The sequence below is a fragment of the Microcebus murinus genome, chromosome 10 (genome assembly GCF_040939455.1).
Source record: "Microcebus murinus isolate Inina chromosome 10, M.murinus_Inina_mat1.0, whole genome shotgun sequence".
Taxonomy (NCBI): Eukaryota; Metazoa; Chordata; class Mammalia; order Primates; family Cheirogaleidae; genus Microcebus; species Microcebus murinus.
This window is the reverse complement of record NC_134113.1, coordinates 92,944,993-92,960,762: the sequence shown is the minus strand read 5'-3', so window position 1 is coordinate 92,960,762 and position 15,770 is coordinate 92,944,993. Positions and strand designations below refer to the sequence as shown.

At 36.0% G+C, this 15,770-nt stretch overlaps 1 protein-coding gene across 2 annotated transcripts in view; it reads right to left on the bottom strand.

Annotated features, from left to right (window-relative positions):
- Nucleotides 1-15,770, bottom strand: part of LOC105861535 (alpha-2-macroglobulin-like) — a 51,108-nt gene that overhangs the window by 15,008 nt on the left and 20,330 nt on the right. The window contains exons 16-22 of one of the 2 annotated variants that reach the window (XM_076007680.1): nt 14,133-14,300; nt 13,573-13,678; nt 12,147-12,273; nt 9,782-10,010; nt 8,934-9,060; nt 8,496-8,617; nt 8,018-8,069 (exon numbers count right to left, since the gene is read on the bottom strand). In XM_076007680.1, coding sequence (XP_075863795.1) covers nt 8,018-8,069; nt 8,496-8,617; nt 8,934-9,060; nt 9,782-10,010; nt 12,147-12,273; nt 13,573-13,678; nt 14,133-14,300 — 931 coding nt within the window. The remainder of the gene's footprint in view (nt 1-8,017; nt 8,070-8,495; nt 8,618-8,933; nt 9,061-9,781; nt 10,011-12,146; nt 12,274-13,572; nt 13,679-14,132; nt 14,301-15,770) is intronic. The other variant, XM_076007681.1, reaches the window with a different exon arrangement.

The following is a 15,770-nucleotide window of genomic DNA, read 5'->3' as shown; positions in this document are numbered from 1 at the left end:
CCACTGCTAATATCATTCTAAACAGGGAAAAATTGAAATCCTTCCCCCTTCAATCCACAACTAGACATGGATGCCCACTATCTCCTCTCCTATTCAACACAGTGCTTGATGTCCTAGTGATAGCAATCAGGCAGGAAAGGGGTATTAAGGGGAGGCAGATGAAATCAAATTCTCACTCTTCGCCGATGATATGATATTATATCTAGAAAACCCCATGGAGTCTTCCAAGAGACTCCTAGACTTGATAACCAAATTTGGGAAAGTTTCAGGTTATAAAATCAATATATACAAATCAGAAGCATTCATATATGCCAAGAACCATCAAGCAGAAACTCAAATAAAAAATGCAATACCCTTTACTATAGCCCCAAAGAAAATTAAATATCTAGGAGTATACCTAACGAAAGATACAAAAGATTTATACAAGGATAACTATGAAACACTAAAAAAAGAAATTGCAGAAGATTTAAACAGATGGAAAAATCTACCTTGTTCATGGATTGGTAGAATCAATATAGTTAAAATGTCAATATTAACCTAAAGTGGTGTACAGAATCAATGCAATACCCATAAAAATACCATCAGCATTCTTTAAAGATCTAGAAAAAATAATTCTTCACTTTGTATGGAACCAGAAAAAACCTCGTATAGCCAAAGCGATCTTAAATACAAAGAACAAACTGGGAGGCATCAGTCTTCCTGACTTCAAGCTGTACTATAAACCAATAATAGTTAAATCAACCTGTGACTGGCACAAGAACAGAAGCATGGATATCTGGAATAGATCTGAGATACCAGAGATGAACCCATCAGTATACGGTAATCTAATCTTTGACAAAGCTGACAAAAATATACATTGGCGAAAAGAATCTCTCTTCAATAAATGGTGCTGGGAAAACTGGTTAGCTAATTGCAGAAGAGCAAATCAGGACCCCTACCTCTCACCTCTCACTAAAATTCACTCAAGATGGATAACAGACTTAAACTTAAGGTATGAAACCTTAAGAATCCTAGAAGAAGATGTTGGGAAAACCCTATCAGACATTGGCCTAGGCAAAGGATTTTTGAGGAAGATCCCCAAGGCAATCACTGCAGCATCAAATATAAACAAATGGGATCTGATCAAATTAAAAAGTTTCTGCATAGCCAAGGAAACCATCAGTACAGCAAATAACTCACAGAGAGGGAGAAAATATTTGCTCTCTACACCTCTGATAAAGGTCTAATAACAAGAATCTATCTAGAACTTAAAAGAATTAACAAGAAAAAATCAAACAATCCCATCAAGAAATGGGCGACAGAAATGAAAAGAAACTTCTCCAAAGAAGACAGAATAATGGCCTGCAAACATATAAAAAAAAGCTCAACATCTCTAATTATTAGAGAAATGCAAATCAAAACCACAATGAGATACCACCTAACTCCTGTAAAAATGGACTATATCAAGAAATCCCAAAATAACAAATGCTGGTGAGGATGTGGAGAGACAGGAACACTCTTACACTGCTGGTGGGACTGCAAATTAGTGCAACCTTTGTGGAAAAGAATTTGGAGATACCTCAAACAGCTAGAAATAGAAATACCATTCGACCCTGCAATAGCATTGTTGGGCATCTACCCAAAAGAGCATAAGACATTCTATTATAAAGACATCTGCACCCGAATGTTTATAGCAGCACAATTCACTATTGCATGGTCATGGAAACAACTCAAGTGCCCGTCAATTCATGAGTGGATAATTAAAATGTGGTATATGCTCACAATGGAATATTACTCAATTCTAAGAAGTGACTGTGAGCTAGCACCGTTTATGCTATCCTGGATTAAGCTTAAGCCCATTATCCAAAGTGAGGTGACACAAGACATGGAAAATGGGCCCCACATCTACTCACCATAAAATCGGTACTGACTGATTAAAACTATGGTTTTCAAATGGTGGCAGTGCTCACCGAGGATTCGGGGAGTGAGGGGGACCCAATCTTAGGGATGTGGCGAGCACTTCGGAGGGGAAGGGCATAACTCTAACCCTTCTTGGGGAGAGTCAAAGATATACAATGTAACCAAAATGTCAAAAAAACAAAACAAAACAAAACAAAACTTTTTATCAGGTGGTGGGCAGGTGGTAAGGGGGAGGAGGAAAGGTGTGTATGCTTTCATAACGTGTGTGGTGCACACCACCAGGGGATTGGAGACATCAGGGGGAAGAAGGGGGGGCAGGGGCAATATTTGTAACACTAACAATATTTGTACCTCCATAATATGATGAAATAAAAGGGGAAAAAAAGAATGTTTTTAAATACAAAAAAAAGTTCCCTCAATTTTTAAGGACTCATATAGACTGAAAGTGGAGGAAAGGAAAAAGATACTGCATGCAAATGGAAACCCAAAACAAGCAAGGGTAGCTATACTTATACAAAATAGACTTTAAACCAAAACTTTAAAGATAAAGGAAAAGAACATTATGTAATGATAAAGATGTCTAGTTATCAAGAGAATATAATAATTATAAATATATATGCACCCAACATTAGAGCAGCTAAATATATTAAACAATTATTAAAAGGTATGAAGGAAGAGATTGCAATGAAATAATAGCAGGGACCTTCAATGCCCCAATTTCAAAAATGGACAGATCATCCAGACAGAAAATTAATAAGGAGACACTGGACTTGAACAATACCTTAGAGAAAATGGACCTTAAAGTCCTTGAAATGATCTATTAAAAAAAGGAGAAAATACATCAAATCAACCTAATAGACATATGCAGAACATTTCCTCCCGGGCAGAAGCATAGTATACATTCTTCTCAAGCACACAAGAAAAATGCTCCAGGACAGAACATATGTTAGGCCACAAAAGAAGTCTTAGCAAATTTAAGAAGATTGAAATCATATCAAGTCTCTTTTCTGACCACAATGGTGTAAAACTAGAAACCAATAACAGGAGGAATTAGGGCAAATTCACAAATACATGGAAATTAAATAACATACTTCGGAACAACTAGTGGGCTAATAAAGAAATTAAACAATATCTTAAAACTAATGAAAACAGAAACACAACATACCAAAATTTATGAAACACAGCAAAAACAGTACTAAAAGGAAACTTTATAGTAATAAACACCTACATGAAAAAAGAAGAAAAATATCAAGTAAAGAACTAAACATCATTCCCCAGAAAACTAGAAAAAGAAGAATAAACTGAGTCCAAAATTAACACAAGGAAGGAAATAATAGATGAGAGCAGAAATAAATCAAATAGAAACTAGAAAATAATATAAAAGACTAATAAAATTAAGAGTTGTTTTTTTTCAGAAGATGAATTTGAAAAATGTTTTGCTAGACAATCAACAAGAACAAAGCCTCAAATAAATAAAATCAGAAACGAGAGAGGAGACATTACCCCTAATACCACAGAAATAGAAAGTATCACAACTATTTCATAATAGGAAAAACTATTATGGAACAATAACTATTACGAAGAATTACATTCCAACAAACTGGATAATCTAGAAGAAATGGATAGATTCCTAGACCATTACAGACTACCAGACTGAATCATGAAGAATTAGAAAATCTGAACAGATCAATAATGAGTAAAGAGATTGAAACAGTAATAAATATTTTCCTATACAAAAAGCCCAATATCTGATGGTATCACTGCTACCAAACATTTCAAGAGGAACTAATACCAATTTTTCTCAAACTCTGCCAACAAATTGAAGAGGAAGCAATACTACCAAACTCAACTTATGAAGCCAGCATTACCCTGATACCAATGCCAGACAAAGACATTACAAGAAAAGAAAATTACAGGCCACTATCCTTGATGAATATAGATACAAAAATTCTCAATGGAATACTATAATGGCAAACCATCCAGGCACAGTGGCACATGCCTTTATTCCCAATTACTTGGAGGCTCAGTTGGTAAGATCACTTGAGCCTAGGAATTTGAGTCCAATGTGGGGAACCATAGTGAAATCCCATTTCTTAAAAAAAAATTAGAAAATCCAATTCAACAACACATTAAAATGATCATTTACCGTGATGACAGGGTAATTTCTTCCTGGGATGCTGAATTGTTCAACATATGCAAATCAGTATCTATCACATTAACAGAATAAAGGGCAAAAATCATATGATCACCTCATTAGATAAAGAAGAAGCACTTGGCAAAATTTAAGAATTTTTTATGGCAAAAACTCTCACCAAATTAGGTATAGAAAGAAGAATGTTCCTCAACACAATAAAGGCCATAGATGTAAAGCCTACAGGAAACAATGTACTCAACAGTGAAAAATTAAAAGTCTTTCCTCTAAGATCTGGAATAAAACAAGGATGCCCATTCTAGCCATTTCTTCTCAAAGTAGTACTGGAAATACCAGCAAGAGAAATCAGATAAGAAAAAATAAATAAATAGAAAGCATCCAAATTGGAAAGAAAGAAGTAAAATTTCACTTTTGGTGATGACATGATCTCATACATAGAAAATCCTGAAGACTTTACTGAAAAACTGTTAGAACTAATAAATGAATATAGTAAAGTTGCAGGACATAAAAATCAGTAGGATTTCTATACGCTAACAATAAACTATTGGAAAAAAATCAAGAGAACAATCCCATTCCCAATAGCTATGAAAAAAATATGTAGGAATAAGTTTAATTAAGGAGGTGAAATGTACATTGAAGCAATAAAACACTGATGAAAGAAATTGAAGAAGGCACAAATAAATGGAGAAATATCCAGTGTTCATGGATTAGAAGAATTAATATTGTTAAAATGTGCCTACTAACCAAAGCAATCTGCAGATTCAATGTAATTCCTGTCAAAACTCCAATTTCATTTTTCACAGAGTTAGAAAAAAGCAATCTTAAAATTCATATGGAATCACAAAAAATCCTGGATAGCCAAAGCAATCATTATGAAAACAAGAAACCTGTAGACATCACTCTACCAGATTTCAAACTATATTAGAAAGCTATAGTAATTAAGAGCACATCATACTGGCATAAATATAAATATATTGATCAATAGAATAGAATAGAGAGCCCAGAAATGAATCCCTGCATGTACGAGAAATTGATTTTCAACATTGCTAAGAAAACACAATGGGAAAAGGATAGTCTCTTCAATAAATGGTGTTAGGGAAACTGAATATCCACATACAGAAGAATTAAATTGTCTTCTTGTATAATATTATATACAAAATTCAACTCAAAATGTATTAAAGACTTAAATATAAGCTTTGATAAAGTGTTCATATCCAAAATATATCAGGAACTCAAACAATGCAACAGCAAGGAACAAATAACCCAATTAAAAATGGTCAAGGGACCTCAAAAGAGATTTCTCAAAAGTGGATATACAAATGGTCAACAGATATATTAAAAATGCTCAACATCAGTTATCATTAGGAAAATGGAAATTAAAGCCACAATGAGGTAATCACCTCACACCTGTCAGAATGGCTATTATCAAAAAGACAAAAGACAGCAAGTGTTCGCAAAGATCTGTAGAAAGGGCACCTTTGCACGCTGTTGGTGGGAATGTCAATTAGTATAGCCATTATGGAAAACTATATAGAGGTTCCTTAAAAATCTAAAAATAGAATTACTACATGATTTGGCAATCTCACCTCTGGGTATTTATTTAAAATATTTAAAATCAATTTGTTAAAGAGATGTCGGCATTTCTATCTTCATTGTAGCACTATTCATAATGGAATCATGTGTCCATCAACAGATGAATAAAGAAAATGTGGTATATATACACTATGGAATACTATTCAGCCTTAAAAAGGAAGGCCATTTGTCCAGGCATGATGGCTCACAGTTGTAATCTTAGCACTCTGGGATGGTGAGGTGGTAGGATTGCTTGAGGTCAGGAGTTCGAGACCAGCCTCAGCGAGAGTGAGATTCCATCTCTACTAAAAATAGAAAAAAATTAGCCGGGCATGATGGTGCTGGCCTGTAGTCCCACCTACTCAGGAGGCTGAGGCAGGAGGATCAGTTGAGCATAGGAGTTTGAGGTTGTGGGTGAACTATGAGCATTGCCACTGCACTCTAGCCAGGGCAACAGAGTGAGACTGTCTCCAACAACAACAACAAAGGGACATTCAGTTACTTGTGACAATGAATGAACTTGGAGGACAGTATGTTAAATGATTTAAGCCAGTTATAGAACTATAAATTTTGCATATTTTCACTTGTCTGTGGAAGATAAGACAGTCAAACTCATAAAAGGAGATAGTAGAATGATGCTTACAGAGAATGTGGGTGGGCAGATAGAGAGATGATGTTCAAAGGATATAAAGTCTCAGAGAAAAGGAATAAGTTTCTTCCCCCTCCTCCCTGAGATTCACTGCAGGGTATGATGAACATAGTTAATAATGTATTATATATTTCAAACTTGCTTAAAGAATAAATTTCAAATATTCTTACCACAAAAAGCAAGTATTTGAGGTTATAGATATGCTAATTAGCTTTATTAATTATTTCACATTGTATTCATAAATTACAATATCACTTTGTATGCCACAGGGGTATACAATTATAAATTGTCAATTTGCAATAAAATTAAACAACCAAAAAGCAAACAAAAATACTGTGCATATGTATGCATACATCTCCTGCCTTAGGAATTTCACATTTTGGGATCTACCCTAGGTACACTTGCATATGTACACAGGAGGCTATTATTATCACTAATTAATTAATTTCTTATTAACAAATAGGTGGAAAAACCAATATGGAAAGGTTAAAAGACCAAGCAGAACTGTGATATATTGATATTACAGAATTAAAAGCAATTGAAAGTAATGATTTGATCCATAATTTAACATAGATAGATCTCCAAGACAGATTGCTCAGTAAAGAACAAAGAGTTATAGAATGAAAGTTATATAATTTGTGTAATACAATTTAAGTAACATACACAAACACATGTCTGCATGTCTTATTTCTAAAGGCCCAGGGATGATCATTAAGTTATTGAAAAATATTATGAGGGAATGACATCAGCCTTTAATAGGATGTTCTGTTTTGTTTTATTAAAGGAGAATTTATTTTTGTATAATTACATGGGTAATGAAAATAAATTTTAATAAAATTGCTTGATGACTGGAAATGACACCAAAGAGATAAATCAAAATGAATAACTCAGAAATGGAAGAGAAATCATTATAAAAGAACAGGTGGTAAGCACTACATGCACATAAATGTAGAAACAAAGCTAAAAACCAGGAAATAATGTTTTTAGAACACATTTTATACATTAAGTCTTGACAATATAAAAAGCATAGGAAAAAGACATTAGTGGATAGACAGAGAAAGGCAACGGACATATGTACGGGCTTGATTTGACATTGGTTTGGGATGAGAACACATTGTGTTAGGACATTTCTTAGTGTACTAAATTGCTATAAATGTTTTTGTTTAGACTAGAAAATTCTTCATGAAGGTAAAGCTATATTTTTTACTGTGAGTTTTTTCAGTGCCTTTTCAAATGACTGATAGTGCATTAGGTACAGGATTAGCATCAAATATTAAAATGATAATAATGGTAAAGATGACAACAATTCTTCCTTTGGGAAATGGCATGGTCCCGTTACCAAATAATACTGTCTATGCAAAACTCAGTGTTGGAATGGCCTGAATTCAGCTATCCATATGTTATATTGGTAATAATTCAAGGAAATAGCCCCTTTGGCAACATTCATTCTGACTCCAGTCACTTTCTGCCTATGCCCACACCACACACTATTTAGGAAGACATTTTGGTGTTTACATAAGTGCTGCAAGAGATCAAGACTCGGAATGCATGGGCTAAGGGTTTTCTCCCGATCAAATTTCTTGGCCTCTCTACGAACCATTTTTCTCTTCTGTCAAATGTGTTCATGGTACTTCAGGCCTTACCTCATAGGGAAAGTATAAAAATAATATATAAAAGTTCTTTGCACTTCAAATGTTATATAAACTTTAGCCAATATTTTTAAAATTAGGAAGGTTGACTCTTACCTGATGGACAAAGCAGGGAGTTGAATGTCACTTCCTTCTTTATTCCTTCAGGCTTTAAGTAAGAGAAAGAGAAGTTAGAGGTGAGAAGGGACCCACTTTCAGGACACATGTGTTGATAGGGGAACCACAGATTTCTAGATAGTGAAGGGAGGAATTTGAACTGCATTATATAAACAAACTCTGTATGTATATTGATATGAAGGGGACAGGTTGGTGAATAAGAAAGTAAAGGAAAAATTAAGAAAATAAATCAAGAGAAATAGATGATAGATGGGTAGATAGGTAGATAGAAGAGAATACTATTCTGAAACATCCATAATAATAATTATATTACCCAAGTATATTATTATTTTTTTATTATGGATATTATTGACCATATATTATTTAGGTCTTCATACCTAAAAGTTGAAACCCCAACTGTGTTAACTATTGTTTTTTGTGACTCAGTGTGACCTGTCAAATGGGCAGGCTCACTTACTTCAACCAATAGGAGCTTAATGATTGTGTCTTTCTTTCCATATTCAGGGATTCTAGGCACCTCAGTCCCACATGACTCTGCATACGATAGTGCTTCTGCGCTAACAGTAAAATTCACATTTCCTGAAGAAAAAAGAACCAATAAAGATGAATATCATCTTCCTCCTTCATTTATGCCTCCGAACTCAAGATTTGTAAATGATCAATGCTCTGTTTTATTTTTGTTCTATGAAAACACTAGAGCAGGAATGGAAACAGCATAAATGAGAGGCTAATGATACTGAGAATCCAAGGTGGAGATGTTTGGGGATATCCTTCTAGGAACCCTACAATGGAAGACAGTGAAAAAATATTGTACCATCTGGGGTCTTTTCCTGAGGTTCCCATGGATACGTACAATTTTTGAGTAGAAAATTATTTCCAGGAGTCTGCCCCTCACCTAGTGACTTTGGGGTTACTTCCCAGGACACAGTTTGCTGCTCATCACCACAGATGCAGACAGTCTCTTGTTCTTTCTCCACTGGGACAGCTAGGAAGGCGGGAGTGGCTTCCAGATGCACAGAGATCTGAAACCACATGTGAGACAGATTAGAGGGAATAGGAGACCAGAGGAAGAATGGGATTGAAGTAAAGCATACTGAGGGATTGGATAGATTTCAGGTTCCCTAATATTAATGATGGTACAAGCAAAGACCAAGCACCTTTAGTACATTTAGGTGGATCTGACATCTAAATCCGAGTATTTTGTTGTGACGTGCTCTTTCGTGTGGTGGGAACAAACAGAGGAAAGGTAAATATGGCTGGTTGCTCTATTTCTTTGGTCTGGGACCTTGCCCATTTCCTTAGCTCTCCCAGCAGAGTATACAAGATTTATAAAGAGTCATGGTTTCAGCAGAGGTAAGATGCTCATGAATAACTTATAAAATTAAGTTTAATTTGATGAATGAGCTATGAAAAATTAAATATATGAGAATGTAGAGGCCTAAACCGTGAAGAATCTAAATAAGACACGAGGATAAAGAATACTAATTTTTTATTGTCCTTGTGAGAAATCTTCATATTACACAAACTGCTGAACTTTAAATGGTCATGATAAGGGATACAAACTTGTTTTAAGTTGCAATTTGTTATTTTCAGATAGCAACTGTAACTCACATAGCTTATGAATATCTGGTAGTATTCTTCTTCTAGTTAGCACATATTGGACACAAGAGTTAGTACTCCTAGGCATGCAACTTTTAATTTACTTGACTGCTACCTTGTATACAATTAGGAAGAGCTCCTTACCAAAAGGCATTTGGGATGGTAGTTGACAACACTGGCCCTGAGTGTGAAGGCCTCTCCGCGGATCACAGAGTAGGGCATGGTGAGCTCCACAAAGAAGGGATGGAAGGCTCGGAGAGAGGCAGTGGGAGAGAGACCAAGTCCTGTGTCCTGGGACAGGCAGAGGGCCCCTGCCTTCCACTCCGTGATGGTGTCAGGGACGGATACCCCTACCTCAGCCACACCTGAAGAGCTGGGGAGGAGGGCGGTGTGAAGAACAGAGAGAAAGCAGTTAAATAAATCCTTTATGGGGCGAGAACCTCTATAAAAGATACTGTTGTCATACTTGAATGTACTCAATAGAAATATCAATAATTGAAAGTATAATCGAGGCTTGAGATGGGAATATATAGGTCCTCCCTTTCTTCCAATTGTGTTTTCAGTGCTAGTCTTTATCAGAATCTCCTATAGACATACAGTTGTAGCATAATCTTTTACAGAGAAAATAGCTATCAACTTAACATGTAATTTGAGATTGCCTTTAAGTTCTTTTTTCTAAAATGTTGTTCCACTGAGTGTTGCTTTATAGTTTTTAATTCTATTACTATTGGGTATAGTTGGCCTAACTGAATCTGTGCTTCACTCAAGATTGTTGACCAATAAAGGATCTCTTACACGTGTTTATCTCTGCAGTATTTTGTTATATTTGGTCCTTATGCCCAATTTCTTTTTAAGAAATCTTAGAGTTAAACTTGTGCAAAATTTCTTAGCTTTGAGGCCATTTGGTGTGACTTTGTAAGAGAGTATTTACACTAAAGCACTCCTGAAAATACCAATGTGTTTAAAAGAAGTACTTCAATACTGGAAAATTAGTCAAGAGCTCACAGTTTCTCCCTGGAAGGGGTTTGATTACACACTTTCTGGGTTGCTGCCTGAGGGCTGGTTTCTAACTAGCTGAAGTCTGGGAGCAGAAGGATCAGATAAACAAAAGGCCTCCAGGAGCCTGAAAAGGAGTTTGGGAGCTTCCCCTTTTCCATGTCCTCCTACTCCATTCCAGTGATAAAGTCTGAACTCCAGGTTTTCTCTGGAAGGAGTGTGCTTAGTCTCCTTGGTGTTCACACTGTTGGTGGGAATATAAATTGGTACAGCCATTATGGAAAATGGTATGGAAATTCCTTAAAAAGTTAAAAATGAAACTACTATGTGATCCAGAAATCCCTCTTCTAGATATATACCCAAAGGAAATGAAGTAGGCACATTGCAGAGTGCATATATTTAATATGTGTACTCTTGTGTTCATTTGCAGCATTGTTCACAGTAGCCACGATAGGAAAACAGCCTAAGTATCCATCCATGGGTGAATGGATAAAGTAATGTGTGTGTGTGAGTGTGAGTGTTTGTATAATGGAATATTATTCAGCCTTAAAAGTGAAATGATCCTTCCATTTGTGACAATATGGATGAACCTGGAGGACATTATGCTAAGTGAAATAAACCAGACACAGAAAGAAAAGTATTACATGATCTCAATTGTATGTGTAATCTAAAAGAAATTGAACACATAGAAACAGAGAATAGAATCATGGAGGTGTGGTGGGGAGATGCAGGTCAAAGACTACAAAGTTGCAGTTTTGTAGGGTGAATAAATCTAGAGATCTAAGGTACAGCATGAAGGTTATAGTTATAATATTATATCGTATACTGGAAATTGGCTAAGAGGATAGATTTTGAGGTACTCTTGCCACTCACAGAAAAACAGGCAACAATGTGAGATTATAGATAGGTTAGTTTTCTTGATTGCAGTAATCATTTTCTATATATATTAAAACATTGTGTTGTACACCATACATACATACAATAAAAACAGGAAAATTAGCAAAGAATTGACTATAGTGAGGGATCTATATATTTTTTTGTTCCAACACATTGTAGAGTTTACTTTGTTAATATAACTCTTGTTTGCTGTCTCCCGCTGCTGAATAGGCTCTCCATGAAGACAAAGCTCCTGTCTGTTTTGATCACTGATGTATGCAATTGCCTGGAACCGCCTGGCAGGCGACCTGTGCTGACTGAGCACGTGACCAGTCGGTGAGAGAGTAGAAGGCAGGCCGGATCACGAGCAGCTCCCTGTTTCAAGGGAGCTTTCACCATGCTTTAAACGAGAACTGTGGTGGGCCACGTGATCCCACACAGCACATGGGAGCCAACCTTAGTAAAACTCCCAGGGCCACACCGGTCAGCAGTCACCTGTGTTCCTATTTTAGGCCAGCGCCTCCCACTCCATGCAATTCATTAACAGCCACTATCAGAATCACAATGAAGAATTTTTTCTCTCTTTCAAATGAGGGATCTATATTGTTGCATCTTGCATATAACGGAAGTTACTTACCCCACCACCACCAAATCCCAGATCCACGTCTCAGGGAAGTACTTCCGTACAGTCTCTGTGCGAGCCCCTCCAGCAACGATCATACTTGCAGTTCCAAAGACTTGTGGCATTGTTTCTTCTAGGTCTACTGTGGGTGAGGAAGAAGACAGGAACAACAGATATTAAAGCTAAAGCCTATGAGAGATTGTAATAGGTGCGATCAAGACACACAGAGTGACGAAACAGACACCAGGAGAGCGCACTTGGTGGTTAGGGGAAGCTTCTTGAGGAGGTGATGTTCCAGCAGAATTCTGAAGTATTGGGATAAGCTAGGAGTGAGCTGGGGGAAGAGGCTCCGAAGCAGAGGATATGGAGACCCGGCAGGAAGGGCCTTGGATTGCCTGTGGAGAGGAAGGGCTCGGAGCCCTACGTGGCTGTGCCCTTGTGCTAAGTGGAGCGTGCTATGACGTGGCGTTGGGAGGACAGCAGGAGGCAGAGCTTCCACTGGTGTGTTTCTCAGTTGTGACCCACACATTATGGCAGTGGCTTTGGGAACCAGTTTACAGGAGTGAAAAGATCAAGGATAAAAAAGGCTCTTTATTCCATATTGTGTCAGAATCAGAGTTAGGTTCCTTTACCCTGTTCACCTTCTGCTAAGGGTGTGTTGGTAAATATTTGATGACCAAATCCAATAATGACATATATATACTTGTACATATGTCAGTTTACTCTAAATCTTACTGATAAAAGATTATAGAATGTAATTTATAAATAATGCAGATATATCCAATAATCTTTGTAACACATTCCATACAGTGAATTGATTCTCATTGAGTGTTTTCCTTGTATTTTGAACCACGTTTGTCTGTACTCAACTTATCGTTAACCATGATTTGACAATATGAGAGTACTAACACTTGATTATTATCTGATTCATCAGCAAAGTAGCTCACATCATTGATGAATGCTGTGGTTCTCACAGGAATATTGGCTGATGTTTTAGGGAAGTTGAAGAGCTGTTTTACTTGACTGGTGAGAATGTAGCTCTATTTTGTGAGCATTTCTATTTCTGTTTACACTGATTCTAGCAATATGTCTGAAGGCTTTTCTTTCCCTTTCCAACCACACACATCTCCATTTACTAGAAGCTAATTCTTCATGAATGACTGATTTCTCAAGCAGAGTTAATACTTTCTTTCACTTTGCATATCTGTACCTCTCTTATGGGACTTTTTACAATCTGCCTTGTACTGCTGCCAGCGTTGCAACTGTGGATGGCCTGATAAATCAGAGAGCTGGGTTCATATTGCTATGCGACCTTCAACAAGAACCATAATATATATGAATTACACGTCCTTTCTTGTTAGTTTTATTAAATTTTATCTTTTTAAAAATTCTTATATTTGGTTCAATATATTAGGAAATAAATTTGTATTCATTTTTTTACCTATTTCTTCTACAGGTTTAGGTATCCGTGGGCTATACAATATAAGCGGTAGACATATTGTGGGTTTACGAATCTTTGAGTTGGTGAATGCCCTTAAGCCCATATCCTGTAAAAGAAATTATTACCTAATCAGTACACATATATGATATATAGGTGCATACTCCTTTTCATTGAATTTAATAAACAATCCAATTAGCTTAATATTAAACTTTTAATTTTCACATTTGGAGAAGAGATATTAGAATACTTACAGAAGTAATTTCATTCTCTTCCTTGAGTTCTTTCAATAGTAATTGTTTTATATATGTGATATTGAAAAATATCACAAAGTAATGAATTTTGATAAAAAAGAAAACTTGATTAACAGTTCCAAAAGTTCCAGTTCTATGTTATAGGTTTTAGCAGTTCTGCCACTATTAGTGACCTTGGAGAACTTACTTGATCTCTTTATGTCCCATTATCTTCAACCATGATATGAAGGCATTAAAATAAATAATTTTTTCCATATACAATGTTTTAAGAACTGTAAAAACTGACCGCCCACATTGGGAGGAATTTACCTGTAGGAAGCTATACATATCTTTTTCATGTATATCTGTAATCATAATATGTGGTCTTCTACGAATATTCATGTTGTAACCATAGACACAGTCTCCATCGTCTTCCTCCTGCTGATACACATCGTCAGGGAAGCCAGTGAGATCCCTCACTGGTAGCAGGTTATAAACCTGTACAAATACAAAGGATAAAAAAAAAATTATTTGTTGTTTATTTTTTTTAAGTTCAAGGAGAAAAGAACAAGAATAATCCCTATCAGTCTCTCTTTGAATGCTCTCATTGCTCTGACAATTTATAGAGAGGATATGGATCATTTTCTCTCAAGACCATGTTGTCATTTTGAAGATGTTTAACCAAAACACTCTCATCTAAGTACTGAAGGGTCATAACATTTTGTTACACGGTTCAGAGGTAAAAACTGGACTCAAAACTAGAATGAAATATAACTATATTAATTGAGAAATTTAGGTCTTCTATATTTGAGATATTGTACAAAGCTTTGTAATAGATCATTTTCCCTCATCTTGTGATTAGCAACTGACTCAGTATATAACAAAGCAAATGGACATATATTCTAAACAGGCACATGAATAAATATCTATTCTCTACATAGGACAGGATAGTATTTTCTTAGGTATTATTCATGGAAACAAAATACTTCATTTTTGACACAATACATAAAACTTTACCTATAAAATACTGGACATGATGCTTTCAGATTCATGTGAAGGGGAGGAGTGAGACAGACATAAAAATGTTGATAGGTGCACTGTATTACATTCATAGGAATTTTAAATTGACAAAAATAGATTAGCAAGGTGAGTAGTGGGATGAAATTAGACACCGTCTCAAAGGCGGCTCCCTTTTTTTTTGTTTTTTTTTTCTTTTTTTTTTTTGGAATGGATCTGCAGTGGAACAGCTCCCTTTTAAAATTTCCCATTTCCCCTCCCAGCTTTATTCTTCTGCAAGGCACATCACTGTTGGCTGTCTCATCTCTGAGAAAGTGTGTTACGTGAGACATGGATTTTGGTCTTTCCAGGAGTGCACTAGATCCCCAGCACTTAGAATAGGACCTAGAACATAGTAGGCATTAAATGAATACAGTTGAGCCTTGAACAACAATAGGTTTGAACGGTGTGGGTCCACTGATACACATATCAGTGGATTTTCTCTCACCTCTGCCAATCCCTGAGACAGCAAGACCCATCCCTCCTCTTCCCCGTCCTTCTCAGGCTACTCAACATGAAGATGATGAGGATGAAGAACTTGAAGAGTCACTGCCACTTAATGAATAGTAAATACATTCTCTCTTCCTTATGCTTTTCTTAATAACATTTTCTTTTCTCTAGCTTACTTTATTGTGAGAATACAGTATATAATATATATATAACATACAGAACATGTGTTAATCAACTGTTTATGTTATCAGAAAGGCTTCTGGTCAAAAGTAGGCTATAAGTAGTTAAGTTTTTGGGGAGTCAAAAGTTATATTGAAGATTTTTGACTGTGCTTGGGGTCAGTGCCCATAACCCCCACAATGTGCAAGGGTCAACAGCATGCGTTGAATGAATGACTTACACTACTAGCAGCAAAGTGTTTAATGAGTAAAACAACCAACCAAAGATTAAAAGAAACTAGTG